The sequence below is a fragment of the Anser brachyrhynchus genome (genome assembly GCF_964034855.1).
Source record: "Anser brachyrhynchus genome assembly, chromosome: 4".
NCBI classification, from domain to species: Eukaryota; Metazoa; Chordata; class Aves; order Anseriformes; family Anatidae; genus Anser; species Anser brachyrhynchus.
In genome coordinates this window covers 78,713,403-78,735,803 of record NC_137698.1, presented here as the reverse complement: position 1 = coordinate 78,735,803, position 22,401 = coordinate 78,713,403, and the positions used below count along the sequence as shown (strand labels likewise).

The 22,401-nt window shown below is 68.1% G+C and overlaps 2 protein-coding genes across 8 annotated transcripts in view; one reads left to right on the top strand and one right to left on the bottom strand.

Moving 5' to 3' along the window:
- ADISSP (adipose secreted signaling protein) overlaps positions 1–6,758 on the top strand; it is a 15,396-nt gene extending 8,638 nt beyond the window's left edge. For all 7 annotated transcript variants that reach the window (XM_080589073.1, XM_080589081.1, XM_080589075.1 and 4 more), the window contains 3 exons: positions 1,968–2,106; positions 4,888–5,010; positions 5,881–6,758. In XM_080589073.1, the coding sequence (XP_080445199.1) occupies positions 1,968–2,106; positions 4,888–5,010; positions 5,881–5,981 (363 nt within the window). In that variant the 3' untranslated portion in view covers positions 5,982–6,758. The remainder of the gene's footprint in view (positions 1–1,967; positions 2,107–4,887; positions 5,011–5,880) is intronic.
- HSPA12B (heat shock protein family A (Hsp70) member 12B) lies at positions 6,608–22,401 on the bottom strand. Its single transcript, XM_080589072.1, has 13 exons — positions 20,349–22,401; positions 17,706–17,767; positions 15,243–15,343; positions 13,967–14,091; positions 12,826–13,012; positions 12,253–12,357; positions 11,959–12,075; positions 11,408–11,579; positions 10,341–10,427; positions 9,996–10,100; positions 8,661–8,919; positions 8,350–8,453; positions 6,608–8,097 (listed from the first exon to the last, which is right to left on the bottom strand). Exons 2-13 carry the CDS (start codon positions 17,746–17,748, stop codon positions 7,454–7,456), a joined length of 2,049 nt encoding a protein of 682 aa, XP_080445198.1. The 5' UTR covers positions 17,749–17,767; positions 20,349–22,401; the 3' UTR covers positions 6,608–7,453.

Genomic DNA, 22,401 nt, shown 5'->3' with positions numbered 1-22,401 from the left:
CGTGGTTGTTGTGGTGGGCTGAACGCTGGGGCTTTCGTGCTGGCCACCAGCCCTGTGGGTGCTTGCAAGAGGAGGCTTCAATCCTGCAGAAAAACCTCCACAATTTTCCTCGCTGGTTTGCAGGCGGAGGGGGAGAGGCCGACCCGCGGGGCCTCCATCCCCAGCCTCCCCCTTGGGGGCTCCTTTCCCCAAGAAATAACGAAATAACACCGGTGAAGGGCTCGGCAGGTATCCTGGCGCTGCGGGAAGCAGGGCAATTTAAAATTCCCTTTTGAGCTCTGAGTCAGTTATTTGTCTAGGGCGGATGATGGGTTATTGCCCTAAAAATTGCTGCGAATTGCTCAGCGATTGCCGCCCCGTGGGTGGCTGGTGGTGTTTTTCTGCTGGCGGAGCGCGGCGTGCTGCGAGCGCCCCCGGCACCGCACGTGCCCTGCAGAAGGGACGCGGGTCCCGAGGCAGAGCGGCAGCGGCCGGCGCTGCTCCTTGGGTGGATGAGGGTGGGTTTGGGGCTCTCCCAGCCCCGGGGTGCTGTGGTGCTTCCCGTGCAGCCCGCCCCGCGCCTTCGGAGGCAGAGGAGAGCTGCGTCTCCCTGCCGGGGGTGAGATGGGCTCGCTGGGGCTGCTCACCCCATGTCTGTCCCCGTCCTGAAAATCCCCAAAGCGTCTGTGGCTGTTTGGGTTGGTGGCTGTGTGGCAGTGATGTCTCCGAGCTGCTCACGGGCAGGAGCGCCGCTGTGCGAGGCAGATGGCTCGCACTTTATATATTTATATACATGCGTGTGTGTTATATATTATGTAAAAAAATGATATATTTACACGTAGAGTGGTGGCTGAGGCTCTGGGCACCGCGATGGGGTCGCACACGTGCCTGTCCTGGCTGGACGTGCCCGTGGCGGGGGTCATAGCCCGACGCCGGGGGGGTTGCAGGGCCGGGGGGCGATGTCTGAGCGGAGGATCGCCCCACTGAGCGGGAAGAGCAAGGAGGTGGCGCGGCTTGGTGCGGTCGCATCATCCGCGCGCTTGGTGGCCGCACGCTGTGTGGCTCCTGCGTCACGCCGGGTGGCAAAGAGCCACTTCTGTCCCCAAAACCCCGCCTGAGCCGTCCGTGGGCTGGGCATGGCGGGGGCTCTGCCTCCCTGGCCGAGCCCACCCCTGGCCGCAGCAGCTCCCGTTTCTTCGCCGTGGGCGCTGTGCCACGGCCGGGGCTGCCCCAGCACCCGGAGGGGCGCGGTGCTGTGCGGCTGTGGGTGCCGGCGGCGCTGCGCCACGTGCCGCGCGCCCTCCTCTGATTCACACGGAAGGTGTGGGCGGCTCCCCCCGCACCCCCCGGCAGCGATTAGCTCCGCTTCAGCTCCTCGCCTCCCCCTGCCCGTGCCAGCAGCTGGGGCGCTCGGAGGCCCGGTGTCCCCCCCTCTCCTTGGGCTCCCGTTGGCTCGGGGGGCTCTGGTCGGTGCTGGGGGGACCATGGCAGGGGGGTTCCCTTCCCAAAATGTGTCTTGCTGGATGGAAGCAGACCTGCTGGCTGGGAGGGGGCTCTGGTTTTCGTCGCGGAAAAGGACAAACGGCGTGTGGAGGCGTGCTGCTGGAAGCCTCCTGCCTTCTCGAGCCCTGCAGCGGGAGCTGGACGCCGCCCGGCTTGAACCGGGGAAATCGGTCTGCCGCTCCCAGAGCACCCCAGGGTTGCTCGTGACAGTGCGTTTCCCAGAATGGGCTATTTCTGCTGCTTGCTTTGCGCAGCTGAAATAAATGTGTTTATTACATTTCCCTGATTGTTAGGGAAAACAGCACCCCCCCCCCCGTGGCTGCTGCCAACCCCGCTCCACCCCCGTGGTGCCTGGGGGCGAGCGCCGTGTGCAGGCGGGTCCCTGCCCCACAGAGGGGGGTGTGGGATGGGGCGGTGGCGGCGGGGGCCCCTCGCCGTGCCTTCACCCCACCCGGCGTGACCCCAGCGCTCCCCTCCCCTCGCAGGTGGGCTTCCTGAAGATCCTGCACAAGTACGAGATCACCTTCCTGCTGCCCCCGTCGCAGCGCCTGGGGAAGGACGTCTGCGCCGTGCCCCTCCCCAACCTCAACCTCAGGGTCCTCAGCGTCACCTCGGTGCCTGAAGGTAAGGTCCCCGCGTCCCGACACCGTGCCAGGCCCCCGCCTGCCACCCGCCTCCCCTCGGGGTCCCGCGGGTGGCTTCCGTCCCCGGGGGGACACCATCACCGGGAGCCAGAACTGACTGACCCGCCGAGGGCTTAACGGGGACAGGCGAGAGGTGTGCGGTGGAGAGTGGGTCCTGCTGCCGTCCCCAGGGTCCCCCAGCGCGGTGTGCGCCCACGTGGGTGGCAGCGGCTTGGCACCCTTGCTGCTTGGGGGCGGCTCGTTGCAGGGGGGTGTCCCCGCTGCCCCGCTGGGACGGGGGTGGCATGGCGTGGCGGGGACAGAGCGGGGTGTTCGGGGCTTGAGGCTGCCGGGCAGGAGCGGCCAGGATGCGGGGTGCCGAGCAGAGGGTGTGAGACCTCAGCTGCACCCGGGCATCGCGACGCGGAGCTGGGAACGCCTGGGGGGCTCCTGGGCAGGGGCAGCAGTCCCGGCAGGGAGCGTGGGGCCGTGCCCCCGCGCCTGTCCCTCGCCGTGCTGGAGAGCTTTACAGCATGGAGAAGGAATCCGTGTTTCCATGCGCCTCCCGGGAGACGTCTGACCCCGACCCGCGTGCTTCAAGAGCGGCTTTTGTGGCATTTTAATCCAGGAACCTGCTGAACAGAGTCCAGACGTGCTTTTATTTTTAGCCCTTGTTCTGTCTGCTCTTTCTCCGCGCCGAGGGTCCGCGCAGAGAAGCGGCACAGCCCTGCCTCTCAGCCTGCCTCCAGGCTCGTTGCTAATTTCCATGTCAGAGCGGGAAGGGGGAGCGATATCCTGACGAGTGAGCATCGCGGCGTGATTCTCGGTGCGGCGGCGCTGCCTGGGATTTGTTTTGCTGCAGCTGCAGCAGCTCAGCCTCCTCCCAGCCCTTCCGGAGCCGGGCACGTGGCAGCCCCCGCCTCGTGGCTGCGGGTCTGGGGGAGCCCCGCTGGCTGCTTCACCCCCCCCCCCCTCTGCCCCCGCTTCCTCCCGTGCAGCTTCCCCCGGCCCCGCTGGCTGTGTCTGTCCCTGTGACAGCCCAAGCACGGCCCCTCTGGCCCTGTGGCTGTTGCTCCCCCTGCTTCGAGCCCACGTCCCTCCGCTATTTATCCCCTGCCATCGCGCGTGACAGCCCTCCTGTCCCTCACCCGCGTTTGGGTCGGTCTCGAAGGTGGGAGGTGAGCCTGCAGCCTGGGGGACGGGGACTGCTCCGGGAGCCACTGGGATCGGTCCGTGGCCCTGGAGGAGGGAGCAGGAGCACTGGCAGCAGCTGGGACGGGCTTTGGTGCTGTGCTGGGCACGTCCACAGCACGGGTCGGTGCAGGGGCCGGGCAGTTCGGGGTGTGAGCTGCGTCCTGGCCGCGGGCAGGGCTGGGCATCGCCTCGGCATGGATCCAGCCCCTGGCGGCGGGGGGCAGCCACCGAGCCGGGGGAGCCCAGCCTGGCGCCTGGTGGGGCACGGCCCGGGGCTGGCCACGACAGCGGCCGTGGGTGGCACCAGCGAGGCTTTGATCTGCTGGCCCACTGGCACCGAGACAGAGACGGATCGGCCTCGGGGTGTGCAGCCAGGTGATAACGGGGCTCCTGGCGCTGAGAAGAAAGATTTTTGCCACCACTTCTCCCTCCGGCCTGCAGATGAAACCCTTGACCTTGTTTTGAGGTGGAGCTGAGCAGAGAAGCCGCACGCTGCTGGGTGGCCCCGGGGCCCTTCTCTGATCACCAAAACGCTCCTGTGCTTTTGCTGGAGGTGGTTGGAGCTCCCGGAGCCCCCTGAGCTGATTCTGCCCCCGCTCCCCTCCTCCTGAGCACGGTGCTGAGGTCCCGAGCCCTGCCCTGGGGTGGGGACGTGGAGAGGGGGTCGGCCTCAGGGACAGGCACCCACCGCGCTGCTCCCACTCCTGCCTTGCTTTCCTCCACCCGCCCAGGCACAGCGGTGTTCCCCAGCCCTGGCGCTGGGCCCCTGGTGCTCAGCATGTTTTTATTTCTCCCCCAGCCCCGTCACTGCGTCCCCCCCACGCCAGCTCTGTCGGGGGCCTCCCCTCGGGGCGTGCAGAGCCGGTGGCCCGGCGCTGTGCCGTGTGCTTGCGGCAGGCTTGTGCCCCCGGGGCTACACTAATGCCTTTCTTCTGCTGAGACGCCGCAGGTGTTTATTTTTCTGCCTGCTCCTTACTTTTATAGAGAGCTTTTTTTCCTCTGGATGGAAAGCAGCCGCCGCCTCTGGCTCTGACAGCTGTGTCTGCAGCCCGGGAGGGGACGCGGGGCTGGGGCCAGCCTTCGCCTGGCTCGCTTTGGGGCCATGTCCTTGTTCCCCCTGCCCTGCGAAGGGGGCAGTTGCAGTGTTTTGGCACGGGCTCTCGTGTCAGGAAGGGTTTGGGGTGCTTGGCTGATGGGAGGCGGTGGCCTGGGGCACGGCACGGGTGCCCACCCGTGGCTGTGCACAGGGCAGGGTGCGGGCAGAGCGGTTGCTTTGGGTGCTTTTGGTGGCACGGTGTGCTGGTGCTCGGGGTGCTGCTGGGTTTGGGGCTGGGTGCTGCGGTGCCCAGGCACCCTGGTGCGTCCCAGCAGTGCCGCTGAGCCAGGCACCGTGTGTGCCGGCACCGTGCTGCCTGCTTCGTGCTCCTGCCCTGGCTGTGTTGCATCAGCTCTGCCCCCGGCGATGCCAGCGGCACCTCGGGGCCGGAGGGCTCCCAGAGCAGGGGTATAGGCACAGCACCAGCTCCTGTCTTCCCCCCAAAAATCCTGGCCCGGACCTGGGCTCACAGCGTCCCCCCCCTGTCCCCAGGCTACAGCGTCAAGTGCGAGTACACGGCGCACAAGGAGGGTGTCCTGAAGGAGGAGATGCTCCTCGCCAGCGAGACCGGGGACGGCGCCTGCCTCAAGGTCGTGGTCCAAGCCCGCGTGATGGGTAAGGGCTGCTGTGGGGCTGGGGACGTCAGTCTGGGCCCAGGACGTCTGTCCTGCCTGCCCCGGGGGTTCACAGCCTGGTGGTGGATGTGCAGCTCCCGTGGGCCTCACGCTTCAAACCCCCCCCCCCCGGGTTTTGGAGCTGTGATTCCTCCCCAGCACGAGCCAGAGCTGGCTGCAGCCCCTGCTTCTGCCCTGCCCCGGGCTGGGAGCTGAGGCCCTGCAGACCCTGCCCCGGTTCCAGCCGCCGCCGTCCCCCTGCTGGGGGCTTCTGAGCAACGGCCCTAAAGCAGGACACTTCCCACCCGAAAATCCTGGGGCTGGGGGACGTTGCAGGGGGAGGCTGCGGGGCCTCCCCGGCACGGCGGCCGGGGGGGATGATGGCAGTGGCCGCTTCAAGCCCCGGCATCTCCCCACTCCCCTGCACGGCCCCGGTTTCTTCCCCACCGTGGTGCCAGTGGGTGCTTGCCTGGGGGCACCAGCTCCACGGGGCTGCAGGGCTTGTGCTGGACCCGCTGCCCCATCTGTGGCCAGCCCCGTGTCCCCACTCGGTGTCCCAATTCCGTAACCCCTAACCAGTGCCCCGTGCATTGCAGCACCGTGGGGCTGAGCTCCTTCTCCTGCTCAGCACCCCTAGGGCTGTGACTGCAGCAGAGACCCGGGGACAGGGTGCAGTGTCCCCCCGCTTCCCAGCCCCCGGGGTGACAGCACTGCCCGTGGGAGGACAATCGCCTGTGCACAGAGCACTTCCCGAAAGGGCTCTGAAAAGGGAAGAGGCAGCGCAGGCAGCGCTGGAGCCAGCCCTGGTGTCGCAGGAGGTGCACGGCCAGGGTCTGTGTCCCCGTTGCCACCGTCCCCTCCTGTCTCGCAGACCGGCACCACGGCACGCCGATGCTCCTGGACGGGGTGCGCTGCATCGGAGCGGAGCTGGAGTACGACTCGGAGCAGAGCGACTGGCACGGCTTCGACTAGCCCCCAGCCTGCCTTCTTCCCGGGGGCAGAACTCACGTTTAAAACAGAAAAAGCATCCCGCCCCCCTTCCCCAGCGTCGGCAGGGCCCCGGCCCTCCTGCTGCCACGGAGCTGGTGGCTGCCGCTGCTCCCCTCTGCCCGCTGAGCCAGGGCCGCTGCATCCGCACCCGCCGTGTGCCTCTGCTCCCCCCGGCTCGGGGTGGGGGCGGCCCCCCCAAACCCCCAGAGGCTCCTGAAGTGCCCCAGCAGCTCCTGCCAGAGCTCTGCGCCTCGCATGGGGCTGGGGCGGGGAAGGGTCTCCCCTGCTGCCCGCCTGCTGCTGCTGCTGCTTTCCCCCTCGCTTTTCTCCCCCCCATCCTCCCCAGGAGGGGACGTGTGGGGGCTGGGGGTGGCAGACCCTGAGCTGGGCCCCCCCTCGGGTTAAATTTTGCCTCCTGGGGGCTGGGGCAGGATCTGGCCCCACGGTGGAGGCTGGGTCCCCAGGGCTCTGGTGCCTGTGCCCCCTTGCCCGTCCCTATCCATGTCGTCGTGTCGAGCACCGCCTTGATCCCCTCCCGCGATCTCCTCCCGTTTTGCTTTGTTCCTTCCTTTGTTGGCCCGTGGTGCAAGGACTGGGAGAAGTGATTCAGTTCCGAAAGCAACAGGAGGCTTTATGTGCCTATATATATATAAATATATAGATATATATATATATACATGACTGTGTGTATGTGTGGGTTTTTAAGTACAAAAAAAAAATAATCTATAGAGGTAAATAATAAATGTCAGTTGAAAACATGCCAGAGCTCAGCTTGTCTGTGTTAAACCCCCCAGGGCTTCGGGGCTGGCTGCTGCCAGCAGCTCCCTTCCCCCCGCTGCCCCTTCACAGGCAATTTTCTCTCCCAAATGCGATTAAAACCCACGGAGGGGGGGGGGCACCCCGGCCTTTCCCTGCAGCTTTCAGACTCCCCGGGGGGGGCGAGGATGTGTTTGTTGGTGTGTGAGCAGCCAGGGGATGGTGGTGTGGGGCGGGGGGGGGCAGGCATTTCCAGGCAGCCCCGGGCTGGGTGCAGGGCTCCTTCCCGCACGCTGTGTCCCCAGGGCCCAGCACGCACCCGCGGTGCTGAGCAGTATGCGAAACCCAGAGATTTGGGGGCATGGGAAGCGCGCGTGCTTGTGTTCTCTGCGGGCTCCCGCCGTGGGGGGGGCAGCCCGAGACCCCTCCCCGGGTGCCGGGGAGCAGTGCTGCCCGCGTGGCCCTGCCAGGGCTGGTTTTATGCTTTCTGAATTTGGACCCCAAGCCCTTTTTGTGAGCAAGGCACAGCTTCGGGGGCGCCCCGTGAAACGTGGGGTGGCAGCAGCCTCGTGGCATGGCCAGGGGTGAGCGCTTGGGTCCCAGCACCCCAGGGTGCCCCCGGGGCTGGCACCGCACGGAGGCAGCTGCCGGTGCCCCCCCCCCCCGACCCCGGCTCGGTCCCGGCCCCGCTGGGCGCATCAGTTGGAGAGGAAGTCGATGGTGGCCCGGACCGTCTTGGCGGTGCGGATGTCCATGGCGGTGACCTTGATCTCCGTGTCCCCGAACTGCATGGCGGCGCGGATCTCGCGGCGGGCGCGCGGGGGGCTGCCGGCATCGCCCAGCTCCGGCAGCTCCAGGCTGATGGTGCCGCACTTGCGCACGCCGGGGTCGGTGATGTAGACCACGTCGTCCGTGGCGCTGCAGTAGATGTTGATGATGGTCTTGCGCTGGCCGGCGCGGGCCGGGCAGTAGCTGCGCTGCACCACCTCGCCCAGCGCCACCGACTGGTCGACGGAGACGAACTTCTCGAAGATGTCCGTGCACCAGTTCTTGCCCTCCTTCACCAGCAGCTTCTCCCGCGGGTGCTTCCCCTCCACGAACTTGTTGAGCACCCCCACGCCGTAGGTCAGGGGGGAGCGCCGCACGCGGACGATGGTGGGGTCGAGGCCGAAGAGCACGGCCCCCTTGAGGATGGTCAGCCCCACGTCCTGGGGGATGATGACGCGGCACACGGGGCCGAAGGCGGCCTGCACGGCATGCTGCAGCATCGCCGACTCCGCGAAGCCGCCCACCAGGAACAGGAACTTGATGCCTTGCACTTCGGGCTTCTTCAGGAGGGCGTCTGGGGGGGGGAGAGAGGGGATTTGGGGCTGGGCGGGGGGCGAGGGAGCCCCCCCAGCGCCGGTGAATGGGGGAAGCAGGGTTGGCTCCGGGCGGCGCTCGGTGCTGGGGGAACCACCGAGGGGCTGCCCATGGGGGCTTGGGGCTCCCCGTCTTTGGGGGGTGCTGGGGGCGGATGGGTGCAGAAGGTGCTCCACATGGTGCCGGGGGGGGAGCAGGGAGCATGCCCCCCCCATTGCAGGCTGTCACCTACCGATGTGCTTGATGATCTGGGTGATGGTGGGCTGGAAGAGCTCGCTCATGGCCTCCGGGGACATGCGCAGCATCCCCTGGGACGACCACTTGACGAAGTTCACGCTGGGGAGGGAGGAGAGGAAGGGGCGCACTTGGGGCTGACCCTCACCGAAAGCTCCCCCCAGCACCCTGAGCCCCCCCCAGCCCACGGCCCCCCAGCAGAGCGTTGTGCTCGGCTCCCTCCCTGCCCCTCCATGGGGACCCTCCGGGGCCGTGCGCTCCCGGGGGCCGGGGGTGCCCGGCTGCCCCCCGCCCTCGCCGGGCGCTCACTTGCTCTTCTTGAGGGCCGTCTCCACGTTCTGGCCCCGGTGCTTGCGGTAGAAGTCGATGAAGGAGAAGGGCAGGGAGATGTTGAGGGGGCTGGCGCGGGACGGGGCCGCCGCTCGCTTGCGCGCCTCGAAGGCGATGGTCAGGTCCACCCAGGCGGCCGGGCGCTTGGCCTTGAAGGTGGCGATGAAATCCTCCCCGAAGATGTGGCACAGCAGCCGCTCGAAGGCCAGGTCCACCCCCACGGCGCCGTAGGGACCCCCTGGGTGGCGGGGCCGTGGGTCAGGCGGCGACCACGGCCCCACGGCACCGCACGGCCACGGCACGGGGGCAGCGGGGTGGGGGGGACGCGGAGGGGAGCCCCCTGCCCAGGGCTGAGCCGGGGACAGGGAGGGGTCCTGCAGTGGCAGGGGACACGGAGTGTCCCCCCCCAGCAAGGAGCGTGGCCGTGGGACACCGGCCCTCCGGACAAAGCCTTTGGCCGGGGCACGGCCCTGCTGGGGGTCCCGGGGCGATGCTGGGGGGGGGCTCGGTGCCTGTCTCCATGCGCGGCTTTCCCAGGGGTTGAAGGAAATGGAGGCGCTGGAGCGGGGACACTGGGACAGCCCAGCCGGCCCTGTGCCACCCCGTGCCACCCCGTGTCACCCAAAGTCACCCCGTGTCACCCAAAGTCACCCCGTGTCACCCCGTGTCACCCAAAGTCACCCCGTGCCACCCCGTGCCACCCCGTGTCACCCCGTGTCACCCCGTGTCACCCAAAGTCACCCCGTGCCACCCCGTGTCACCCCGTGTCACCCCGTGCCACCCCGTGTCACCCAAAGTCACCCTGTGTCACCCCGTATCACCCCGTGCCACCCCGTGTGCCCAGGCAGCGCTGGGGGGGCTGCAGGGCGCATCCCGGGGGGACATCGCTGCGGGGGGGGCTCGTCCCCAGACCTGGGCCTCAGCCTCATCTGCTTCGCTCCCCCCGTCCAACTGCGCCCCCCGTCCCACTCGCACCCCCGTCCCCACGCCCCCCTGCCCCCTGCAGCCCCCAGCCGGCCCCCCCTTCCCGCGCCCCCCCCGTGCCGTCCCCGCTCCCCGCTGCCACCAGGTGTCGCCGCAGGACAGCCCGGGCACGGCGCCGCGGGGCTGGGGGCGCGGGGGGGCCCCGCCGTTACCAGCCGGGGGGGCACGGGACGGGGCTGCAGCCGGGCACCCCCCTGCCACAGCCCCCAGCACCACCGCCCCCAAACCCCCCCCAGCACCACCGCCCCCAAACCCCCCCCCAGCCCCACGGACCCCCCCCAAGCCCCCCACGTCCCTCCCCAGGGGGGGTGCCCGGGGGCTGCAGCCCACCTGAGGCTTTGTACAGCTCCTTCAGGGTCCCCTGCGGCTTCTCGATCTGGTGCACGGTCAGGTCCACCGTGCCGCCGCCGCAGTCCGCCACGATGTACCGGTCACCTGCGGGGGGGCAGCGGCGGCCTGGGGGGGCGCGCTGGCCTGGGGGGGTCCCCACGCTGCAGCCACGGGCAGCTTGAACCCCAATGTGTGGTTTTTTTTTTTTTTTCAATTGAAAACTGGAAAAAGTTTTGGAGGCCCCAAGGGGAAGGACACGGACGTCGCAGCGTTTGGCCAGAAGGAGGAACCCCAAGTTAGGTTGGGGGCCCCCCCCGCCCCCCCCCCCACCGCCCCCGCTCCTACCCGCCTGCATCTCGGACCAGAGCTCCCCGACGCCCGACTCCACCAGGAAGGTGCGGCTGTGGCGCGACCGCCGGAGCTGCTCGCGGGCTGCGTGGACAACGGGGGGGTGGCGTGAGGCTGGGGGGCGCACCGGGACCCCCGCAGCACCCCATGGGACCCCTACAGCATCCCATGGGACCCCTACAGCACCCCACAGGACCCCCGCAGCACCCCATGGGACCCCCACAGCACCCCATGGGACCCCCGCAGCACCCCACTGGACACCCGCAGCACCCCACGGGACCCCCGCAGCTCCGTGGTGCCACCCCTGCGGCTCTCCCCCCCGCCACCGCAGCGGGACCCGGCCGGGTGGGGTTTCCTCTGCTCTGTCCCCTCCCGGGGCCGGGGACGTCAGGGCGGCCAGGAAGGGCAGGAGCTGTTTGGGAAGGTGCGGCTACCCCGGCCGGCGTTTGGCAGCGGGGATGGACACGGCAGAGCGATTCCTCCAGCCGCGGCACCACGGGTGGCTCAACATGGAGCAGGAGCAGGGGCGGCTGGGCAGGAGCCAGGGGCTGCTCGAGCTGAGCCTGCCGAAGGGGGCTCCAGCCAGGATGTAGGGGCAGGAAAGGTGGGGTCGGCTGGGGGGGCTTTACTCAAAAGCTTCTTGGGAAAGCAGCTCGGGTCTGCCCCAGGGCCTTGGGGCAGATGGAACCGGGTGCCAGGGAGCAGAGGGCAAAGGGGAGCAGCCCACTTGCTCTCTGCCTCAGTTTCCCCCATCCCCGTGTGGCACAGCGGGCTGGGGGTCTCTCTGATGCCGAGGACCAGCGCTGCCCCGTCCTTGTGGCAGCACCAGGGACGCTGCTGGCTTTATGGGTGGGGGGCACCTGTTAAGGACTCACCCACAACATCCACCCTTGGAGGGAGCAGGGGGGCCCTGGTGAAGCTGGGGGGCCCAGGACAGGGCTGCCCCCAAACCCGGCTGCTCAGGGGGGCAGGAGGGCACTCGGGGAACAGCCCCTGAGCCCCCCGCAGCCTGGGGCTGCCCACCCTGCAGCACCCACCCCGTGCACGGCCCCGGCTCCGCTCACCCTGCCTGAAGCTGGAGTCGATGGCGTGGTCGGGGGCCAGCCCGTTGGGCTGGGGCTTGCAGCTCAGCTCGATCAGCTGGTGCAGCCGGAGCTTCCTGCAGTAAATGGAGGCGGCCTCGGGCTCCAGCGCGATCAGCAGCTGTTCCGGGGTCTCCGGGGACACCAGCCCGGCCTGCCAGGGGGACGGGGCATCGTGACTGGGACAGGGCATCACGACAGGGACAGGGTATCGCGACAGGCAGAGGCTCCCCATGGTGGTGCACTGGGAGGATTCCCCATCTGCAGCCTCTGCGCATCGTGTGGTGCTCTACGTCGTGCCCAGGTAGCTGCGGGGTTGGTGAGGCTTGGCCCTGGCAGGACCAGCTCTCCCTCCCCGACTCCAGCCCCGCAGCGGCACCTCCACACCTGGGGGATTTGCTCCCAGCACCTGCCACCCGCTGCCCGCTATCCATCCCCAGCCTCACACCCAGCTCCGAGATCTCCCCCACCACCGCCAGGCTTCAAAGCCTGAGCCCGATGGCACCCAGCCCACCCCGAGCTCGCCCCCTCGCCTTGTAGGCAGCCTCCCGCATGAACTGCTTGGCCGGCTGCTTCCAGATGGCCGGCACGGTGATCACCCAGCGGATGGCGTCCCTCTCCGGCAGCGACGGGCACTGGTCCTTCAGCTCCTGCCGGGCAAGAAGCAGCCGGTGACGCCCTGGTTTTCCTGCCAGGGCTGTGGGCCAGGGGCCAGAAGCCGCAGGTGGGGGAGACAAGCGCCACGTGCGCTCCTTCTGGGGAGGGAGCGTGGAGCCACGGCCCCGCGGTGCTGCTGCAGGGGGGCAGGAGCCCCGTGGCAGCCCTACCTGCACGGCGTGCTGCTTGAAGAAGCGGAGCGCGTGGGCGAACACCTCCAGGGCTTGCATTTTCTTCCCGTTCACAGCTTCCAGCTCAGTTTTCATGGTGAGGTCCTGGCCGGGAGAGCAGCGACAGCGAACGGACGATGCAGGCTGCTGGGATGCGGCTGGGGCAGGGGCCCGGAGCAGCGAGCTGCCAGCCTGCACCCACGGCCAGCCCCAAGTGCAGCACGGCCACGGCCGTTCCCAGCCTCCGGGTCCCCAGGGCAGGCACAGGACCAGGCCCGGGGCAGCCAGCACCATTGGTTACAGGCACGGCTGCGGCTTGTGCTTGAAGCTCTGCTCTGCAGCCACACGTGCCTGCTCCAAAGCAGCTCAGATGGGGGAACAAAAAAATCCCCCCCCTGCAATGGGCCATGTTGCAAAGTGTAAAATGCGTGAAAAGCAAACAGGGAGCTGGGCATACTCTGTGGATGCTGACACTCAGAGGTTTGTTTTACACCCCCTCAAACCCCCAGATTTCTGCCTCCCCCTCGCCCCCCAAGCCCCTCTCTTTGCAGGAGCACAGGAGCGTGGCCTTACGCTGGTGCTGTGGATTTTCATCTTAAACTTCTCAAAGTAGAGCCAGTCGCGGGCCTCCTCGGGATCGAGGTCGTGGTAGTAGTCCCTGGCGGTGTAGCCGAAGCTGTGGAAGCTGCCCTCCGGCGTCAGCAGCAGGCTGGTGGGGGTCTTCTGGTTGGCCACCCCCGGGTCCCCTCCTTCCCATTTCCTGCACACAGCAGCCGGTGGTGCTGAGCCCCTGCAGGGCGGGCAGTGCGGCACGGCGCGGCACAACACGGCACAGTGTGGCACAGTGTGGCACAGCACAACACGGCATGGCATGGCACAGTGTGGCACAGCACAACACAGCACGGCATGGCACAGCAAGGCACAGCACAACACGGCACGGCATGGCACAGCAAGGCACAGCACAACACGGCACGGTATGGCACAGTGTGGCACAGCACAACACGGCATGGCACGGCACAGCACAACAAGACACAGCACAACACGACACAGCACCCCACGGCACACCACAGCTCTCCCCAGAGCACGCAGGAACCATAAAGCCACCCAGGACCCCCACGCTGGTGCGCTGGGGGATGCGCCGGGCTGCTCCTTGCTGCCAAGTCCTCCGGCACGGTGAGGATCTGGCTGGGAGGCACAGGGCTGGGAGAGCCACGTCTGCACGCAGGCAGCTGGGGATGGGGACGGAGCCCACAAAGGCCCCGTGGCCACCAGTCCTGCCCGAGGAGACTGCGGCCGCACGGCCGTAACCTCGGGGCAGGGAATGGGTCCTGGCCCCTTTTGTTTATTTATGTGGGCACAAGCTCAAATGCCTTGCAGAGGGACAAGGAAAGGACAAAGGCACCCGGGAGGCCGGGGCTCTTGGCGCGTGCTCACACCCGCATGGAGACCTTTTGCTCCCTGCGCACAGCCCCTGCAGCGCTCCTCTGGCACCCACACAGCTAATTATAATGGAGCACCAATTAAGCGGTGCTCCCAGTCAGTTAAGCAGTGCTCCCCCTCTCCTGGGGCGCTTCCACCCCGTGCGCCCCGGCACCCCTACCGGTGGCGGTTCTCTCTGCTCTCCCCCCTCTCCCCGAGCTGGCTCCTGGTTGCTTTTGGCCAGAAGCCCTCGGCGGGCGGCAGGAGCAGCGCGGGGGCCTCAGCTGCGCGTTACCTCATCATGTGGATGGCCTCGGGGTCGCTGCAGAAGCTGAAGGCGTAGCCGCTGGACGTGGTGCCGAAGTCGATGGCCACCACGACGGCGAAGGAGGGGCTCTGCTGGGAGCGCGCCTCGCTCCTCTGAAACACAAGGCAGGTGTTGGGGATGGGACACCGTCTCACACAGGGTGAGCGCAAAGCAGTGCCGGCTGCTTCGGGAAAAGGGACAAAGCCTCCTGAAGGGGTTAATTTTTCCTGCGTCGGGCCCGCAGGCACAGCGATTTCTCCGAGTCTGACCCCACGCCGGGGCAGGGACTCGGTGACGCCGTGGTTTCCTCTGCAGTGATGCTCTGCGGTTCTACAGCACGGGGCAATTTCTACTCTTGCAGAGCTCCAAAACAAAAAGAAAAGAGGCTGCCTGCGTGCTCGGCCTCGTGGTGTCTCACTGCAGCGGTTTCCAAAGACAACCTCTATGGGAAGTGGAGAAAAACCATCTGGAGGGAGATGTGCCTGCAGCCCACGCAAGCTGCCCGGGGGTCTCCGCTCTTCCCCACGTGGAGCTGGTGTTAGGGGAGCCTGCTACCTTCGAACCCCACAACTTTTACCTCCTATTCACCAAAATCCTCCCTGCTTGAGAGACAGGGGACGTCCAGGTGCCCAGGACCGGGAGTCCCCACCAGCCTGTGCACCAGGTGGTGCAGAGCCCTGCACTGCACCGCCCGCGCCTTCACGGGGCAGAGGCTGCCAGCTAAAAGCCCTCATTAAGTTTTTAATGCGTTCAGATTTGATAAATGCAGACATTAGCTAGCCTCAAAAAAAAAAAATGCTTCTATTAGCACGGGAGATGTAGTTGTCTCAGAAATGTGCACGGCCTGGTAACTGCAGGGACAGCAAGCCCCCAGGAGGGATCCGCTCCGGCACGCGCCTTCGTCTGTCCTCGCAGCCCCCGGGACATTCCGACAGGAGCAAGGAGAAAAAAGCACATGGCACTAGCTGGAGAAAAGCTTTGAGAAGAGTTGTATTTATGCCGGTATTTCCTCCAGCCCCTCCCTGCTGCTGAGCCATGCCCCCCTGTGCTACCCTCGGGCACTGGCATGGCCAGGAAAACTGCGGGTGCTGCAAATCCCCTGGCACAGGCACGGGTTTGGGCACCAGCCCGGTAGCTGGAGGGGCAGGGGCTGTGCCGTGGGCAGGGTGCCCAGGTGGGCCAGGAGGACAGCGAGGGGCGAGCACCGATGGGCAAGGAGCCGAGGGCACCGCACAGGGACGTGGGGACCCCCCGATTGCCTTACCGGGGACTGGGAGGGCGTCAGCGGGGCGATGCTGCAGCTGTCGTGGTGCATCCCTGGGGAGCCAGGGGGGGATGGCGTGGGGCACTGCTCGCCGTTGGCACCTGGGGACAGAGCGGGGTGAGCCTGGCACGGGGGTGAGCCCCGTCCCACCCCAAAGGTCCTTCCCGGGTGTAAGGGCAACGCGTGGCATCCTGATGGAGATGTGCTGGTACGGGCACGGGTTTGTCAGCGAGGGGTCGCAGCTCAGGCAGGGATGGGGCCGTGGTCAGAGAAGAGCCGCAGGACCGAGGCTCCCTCTCCTTGGGGCACGGGGAGGGGTCAGCACTTGCTCAGCACAGAGATTCGGGACAACTTGGCCACGGGGTCAGCGAGGGACTCAGCTCGCTGGTGGGGCAGGCTTTGGTGGCGAGGCGTGGGCTGACTCCCTTCCCCATCACCCAAGGGGAACTGGCACACGGAGGAGGATTCGTTTCATCCTGAAAGCGGTGTCTGAAGCGCTTCGGGTGACCCTGCAAGCCCAGCTCCTGCCCCCTGGCTGTACAATGACTCTGGGGCGGGTGCAGGTGGAGACCCTTCCCTTGCAGACGGGCGAGCTGAGGTGGGATGGGTCCTGCCTCTGCATCTGAGGGGAACTGGGACGGAGGGAGAGGAGGGGGTCTTTGACCAGGGAAGGAGCAGCCGGATCTAATTCCTGCAAGCTGACGACAGAAGAATTAGGACTAACGAAACATGACGTATTTGTAGTAATAAGGGATGCGGTGGGTTCTCCAGGCTTGGCTATTTTTAAATCAAGACGGTCGTCAATGTGTGATAAACACATGTTAACTCGGCGTGGCAACATCTGCTGGGGACGGCTGCAAACAGCCCCGGCGGCTGCGCCGTGCCGGGGGGCGAGCAGCTGCAGCACCGGGGTCCCCCGTTCTGCGATGCCAGCCAGGCCGGTGCCTCCTCCGGTGACTGCCACTGGCCCCATCCAGCAGCAGAAGTCGAGGTCCTGAGCTCGCTCTGGAGGTGCCTGGCTCAATCGTGGTGCCCCAGCCCGGGGGGACGCCCGACCCCAGCCCCGCATCGCCAGCACCAGGACGGGGCGAGTGCCAGAGCCGTGCCTCGTGCCCGGGGCTGCCTGCTGCCTGCGCTCCTCCTGGCACATGGCTCCAATTAGCAGAGGGGCTGATTAATCACCCGCCTGCGAGTGCACGAACCGATGGATGGACAGTCTCCAGCTGCGGGCCCGGGGGGGCTGGGGCTGCGCGCAGCTCCACGCTGGGGACAGGGGCTGGGGACGGGCTGGGGACGGGCACGGGACCCGCTGCGGGGGGTGGCGGAGCAGCAGCGAGTGGAGAGCAGGGGGGGCTGCCAGGCCTGGGGGTGGCAGGACGGGGCCGGGGCAGGGCAGGGCTGCTGCCCAGCGCCTGCTCCCTGCAGGGGATTGTTTCTGCTGCCCGTGTGGGCCCGAGCTGCCTGCACTTGGCTGCGCTCGCTGAGTCCACCGGAGCTGCCATAAATGCCCGAGGTGCATTGCGAGGGTGTCCCCGCCACCAGGGGTACCCGGCACGGATGCCCAGATGTCCGTGTGTCCAGGTGAACCCCCCGCGCTCCCACTGACACCAGTTTGCACCAGGAGACCCCAGGGGCAGCTCCCTAAATCCCTCTGGCTGCTTGGGAGCCCCACGGCCTGCAGTGGGGGTCCTCTGCGACCCTAAAACTGGGGCCGAGCTTGGTTGTGGGCACCCCAATGCCAGCAGTGGGGGTCCCGGCCGTTCCCCACTGCTTTGCCTCCCGGGCTGGCCGGGAGCTGAGCTGCCAGCACACACCACGCACGGCTCACCGGGGCTCAGCACCGCACGTGCCACTGCCAGAGGTTGGATTTTGCTGTGGCCCCCCCCCAGGATCCGACGGGGGGGGCTCGGCAGCTCCCCGGCACGCCACGGCCTCGTCCTTCACGCCTGCTCCATAAGTGCCTTTCCCTGTATCCGTGTCTGAGGCATGAATATTTGATCCCTGACAAAAAGGAAAGTCCCCCGGGATGGGGTGGCGGGGGCGGCGGGGCCGTGGTCGGGGAGGCAGCGGAGCCTCTGTCTTCGTGGGGGCTGCAGCCCGGCACCCCAAAGGGTGGCTGGGTGCAGAGCGGGTGCGGGGCTGCGTAATGCATGGGTGGGGGGACACGGGGGGACACGGGGCGGTGCGTGGGGTGCGGGGGGGCCGCAGGGCAGGCACGGGGGGGGAACCTGCGGGGGGGCTTGTGCGGTGCCGCTGCTGGGGCCGCTGCTGGCGCGGCGTCAGGTTTCGCAGCAGCAGCTGGTTCTGGTTATGGGGCGCGGGGGAGCGCGGCTCATTAGGGGCGCGGGGGGGTTCTGCGGCGTCAGCAGCCGGGGGGGGCGGCGGGGACAGCGGCGCCCTGTGTGTGTGTGTGTGTGGGGGGGCAGACAGACCCCCACCCGCTGCCCTCCCCGCGGCACTTACCCACGCGCAGGCTGCGCACGCCGGGCTCCAGCAGCGTCGCCATCGCGGCCTCGCCTTCCCAGCTGAAGAGAGGGAGAGTGGGCGGTGGGCGAGTGCCCGGCGGTGCCCTGGTGCCCCCCACACCCTCGGGGCACACGGTGTGCCACCCGCCGAGCACACGCGGGGCCCCCCAGGGTCACTGGGGAAGCCCAGGCTCGACCCCACTCAATGACCCCGCGGGGACAGGGCTGGCCGTGACCCTGCGTCCTCCGGGACCCCGCAGGAGCAGGGACCATGGTAGGGGAGCCCAAGGTCCGTCGGACACCGGTGGTGACGGGGGGGTGTCACTGGCCTTAATCCCAACACACAAGCCCTCCGTGCCATCCCTGCAGGACGGTGGTCCTGGTTCAGGTGGCCGCCGAGCGGTGCCGGCCGGGCACGGGCACCGCAGCAGCCCCGCGGGACGAGGGGACCCGCTTTGCTCGGTTAATTTCCACTTGCCGTGCCACAGCACCCGCCTCCACGCTGCCCAGGCTCAGGCTTTGGTGGAAGAGAGAAAATGGCAGAGCAGGCGATCCCCTAAAGCTATTTGCCTAACTGCAAGGAGTTATTTGTGCTGGAAAAGGCTCTCTGCAGCGTTGGGGTCATGCTGGTAGGAGCGGCCGTGGCTGAAGGTGTCCCTGCCTGTCCCAGGGGGCAGATCCAGCACGGAGCCGCTCCAAAACTCCACTCCCCCAGCTGAGGAACGGGCTCCTGGCACCCTGCCTGCCGCGAGAGCATCACGCCGCCCCCGAGGCTGCTGTGCGGGGCGGCCGCCGGCTCGCACCAGCGGTTTCCATCCCGCAGAGCCCCAGGGCTCCGGACAGGGCTTAGCAAGGCGGGGAGGAGGCTTCGCTCCCAGCCAAACCCACCCACACGCTGCCGCCCGGGCAGCCAGAGCCGACCCCCGGCAGAGTCCCGAGAAAAGGCCTCGTGCTAAAAAAAGGCAGGTGGCGAGCCCTGTCCCGGGGCAGACGCGGCCCCGCTCCGGCCACCCCTGCAAGTCAGCGCCGACGGAGGCGGAGGTGAGGGGCGAGTGAGGAGGAGCTGCAAGCCGAGGGCCTGACCGCAGCAAGGAATTGGCACCGGCGGTGCTGGCCGGGGGTTTCCATCAGGCCGAGGCGAGGACGGGGGCTCCTCCACCAAAAGCAGCCCTTCCCCGCAGCAGTGGAAGCGCCTTGCACCGCTGCGCCCCCGGCATCGCCTCCCCAAAGCCCGGCTGTGCGGGGACGCCTCTGCTCCGCGCTCGGCTGGCTGCAGCCCTGCCCAGGGCTTGTCTCGAGCCGTGGTGGCCGTTTGCCCTGGAGGTTGAGCTCCCCTGTGCTCGTCCAGCGCCAGGCAGCCTCGATGGGCAGCACCGGCCCTAAAACCCCAGCGCCCAGCCTGGGACTGCCAATGGGGCCGTGCGGGGACAGCCTCCGTGTCCCTGTCCTCTGTGTCCCCACGTGCTGCCTGGGAGATCCCAAAGAGGCTGCACGCCTCCAGCGGGTGCTCGGAGCCATCTGCCCGAGCAGGAGGCAGAAGGGGGAGGCCCGGGGCTCTGGTGACTCAGAGATTTCATTTCCTTGCCCTTGGTGGCCGTGGGACACTCTCGGTCGGTCGGTCGGGAGCCGCAGCAGAGCCCCAGGCTGCGGGTGGCTGAAGTCCTCCAGCTCCACAAACCGAGCTGTGGCATCGGGGCTCGCCTGGCTGGTGGCCCCTGTCCTTGTGCAGCACCGGGACACTTGTCCCCCGCACCCGCCGGGTGCTGGCACAGCTTTGGGGTGCCCCACGAGCCTGACCAGACCCCGCAACCCCTGCCGGGGAGGGTGCCAGCGGCTCCCAGCGCTCGCTCGCGGCGAATTGTGCAGCAGCAGCAGTTTCGAGGGCTCTCTGCCGCTTCCGCTTCTGCGGGGGCTCAGGGAAACGGGGAAAGGAAACGAGGCTGGGAGGGCTCGGGGAGGCAGGCAGAGCGGGCCGGGCACCGCGGGGTGCTGGCGTGTCCGCACGGAGCGCGGCACGGGAACACCAGCACCGCCGGGCCCGGGGGCCCCGCAGCTCCACCTGCACGAGCCCGGGGGTCTCAGGGCAGCTGCGAGGCTGTGGGGGTGCAGTGACCCCAGAGACGGGGCTGCTGGGCTTGGGGAGCCCCCAGATCCTCTGGGCAGAGCTCCACGGTTTATGGGAGTCCTCCCCTTCCCGCTGCCATCGCTCGGCCACTGCCGGGTGCCCCCAGCATGGTGCGCCCCGTGCCACTCACAGCCTCCTGCTGGCACCGCAAGGTGCTGGGCTGTCACCGTGTTGTCCCCACGGGTCATGGTGGTGTCCCCGCAGGATGGGGTGTGGGGGGGGACGGGGCCCATGGAGGCTCAGGGGGTTACAAACAGCCATCCCCACTCCCACCCGTGCTCCCTGCCCGCAGCTCCGGGCTGGGGATAGGACCCGACCCATCCCAGCCCTCCCCAGCTCCGCGGCACTCACTCGCCAGCGTCCCCAAACTGGGGAGACACCTCCGGCGTCCCGGCTGTGACACCTTCCCCGTGGCCCAGCCCGCAGCCAGGCAGTGCCAGGTCCCCCTGACCCCACGCTTCGGGTGGTGCCGCTCGGAGGTCCCCAGGTCCCACCGCGAACCCCGCAGGAGCTCACCTCTGCGGCGGGGGCAGTGGGGGGACCCCTGGGCCGGCCACCGCCTTCTCGCTCCAGCTGCTCCTGTGGCTCCTGCTGCCGGTACCCTGGGTGCTGCCGGTACCCTGGGCGCTGCTGTCGATGTCCTCCTGCCCACGGCCGCTGGCGATGCCCAGCAGCTCCAGCCCCCGCCTGCCCGTGCCCGGCCCCGCCGCCCTGCGCTTCGCTCTGGCTTCCCGAAGCGCCTTCCTCCGCTCCCCGCTCCCGCCCGGCCCAGCCCCGGCAGCGGTTCAAATTGCAATTCCAGCTGCAGATGTGGGAGCGGGGAGGAGGCAGGGCCAGCGGCCGCCGGGACGGAAACCTCGGCTCGGCCCCGGCCTCCCCGCACCGGGGTGGGACCGAGGCCGCCGAGGGGCCGAGGCCGCCGAGCAGCTGGGGGGCTGCGGGGAGCTGGGGGGCACCCTCGGCCCTCTCCCCTCGATGCCTGCAGGCACGGCTGCCCCACAGATCTCTCGTGTATCCATCCCCCCCACGCACATTTCTCCCTGGGTTTGTGCCGCTCTTTACACCCACAGACATCTCGGCCGTGTCCCTGAAGCCCTCTGTCCCCGCCTGCCTGTGTGTCTGTCCTGCCTGTCCGTCTGTCCATGCCTCCAGCCTCCCGCTCCCTTCAGAGCCCCGTTTCCCCCAGCCCCATGGCCGGCCCCGATCCCTGCTCTCCAGCTGAGGGTTTTGGCCGGGGCACACCGCGGTGTCCCCTGGCCCCGAGAGCAGGAGGCAGCCAGGCACTGTGCCACCTCTGCGCGGCCACCGCCGTGGCACTGCCTGGGGCCAGCCTGGCCCCGCCAAAAGGGCATCAAACCATGGGGGGGCTGCACGGAGGGGTGAGGATGAGCGGGGCCGGGCGAGCCGTGCCCGGCAGTGCTGGTGCTGGTGGCACGCACCGCGTGCTGCTCGCCCGCAGCCCTGCGCAGAGCGCACCGCTCGGACTGCTGCCTGCGTCAGGGGACTCATCCTGCTGGCTGTGGACGAGGGGTGCTGGGGTGCTGGGTGGTGCCCCTGGCGTGTGGGCTGTCCGTCTGTCTGTCTGTCCCGCACTCCTACCGACGCACACCTGCATCCACCCCTCTCCCTGCTCACCGCACACATTTCCCCTGCCCGCGCACACACGCGTTTATCTGCCCCTTTGCTGCCCGTGTCCCCTCGCTGCCTGAGTCGCCGGCCCCAGTTTGGGAACTGGGAGGAGCCCAGAAGGCGCTGGGCAGCGCCCAGACCCCCCCAGTGCCCTGCGTGTGCCTCGCCACGGGCTCCCAGACAGGCCGTGGGTGCACAGACACACGTGTGTGTGCACCGCATCCCGCTTCTTGCACAGGGGCAGCTCTCCGGGGCAGCGGGTTCCAGGGCTGTGGGGGCGCGGGGCCTGGCTGTGCCCCCACTGCCGGGGGGGTCTCAGCCCCCCCCGGAGCCGGGAAGCTGCTGGAGGGAGGGGAAGAGGAGGGGAAGAGAGGGGCGGAGGGGGCTACGCCTGTGTTTGCTTCCCTGGCTCCCCGTCAAGGGATGAGGTAGCGCTTTCCGGCGATTGAGGAAGGGCCCAGAGCGGTGCCGCGCTGCCGCAGGAAGCACGGGAGGAGAGCGCAGCACCGGGGGCCAGCACCGGTCCCCGGCCAGGGCACAAAGCTCACGCTGTGCCTGGGTGGAAAAGCAAAACAGGGGCAGGCCAGGCTGGGCGTCCCCCACGCGGGCACCCCCTGCTGCTTTTGGGGTGGCTCCGCACCCCCCTTCCCGCAGGCCCTGGGCACGCAGCTCCGTCCGGTTTGCTTCTCTGGGCACGCACGCAGCCCAGTTCACCCAGTTTGTTTGCTCCTTTGGACACACTCACAGCCCAGTTCTCCCAGTTTGATCCTCAGGACATGCTCACAGCCCAGTTCACCCAGTTGTTTGCTCCTTTGGACACACTCACAGCCCAGTTCACCCAGTTTGCTCCTCTGGACACGCTCACAGCCCAGTTCACCCAGTTTGTTCACTCCTCTGGACGTGCTCACAGCCCAGTTCACCCAGTTTGCTTCTCCGGAGG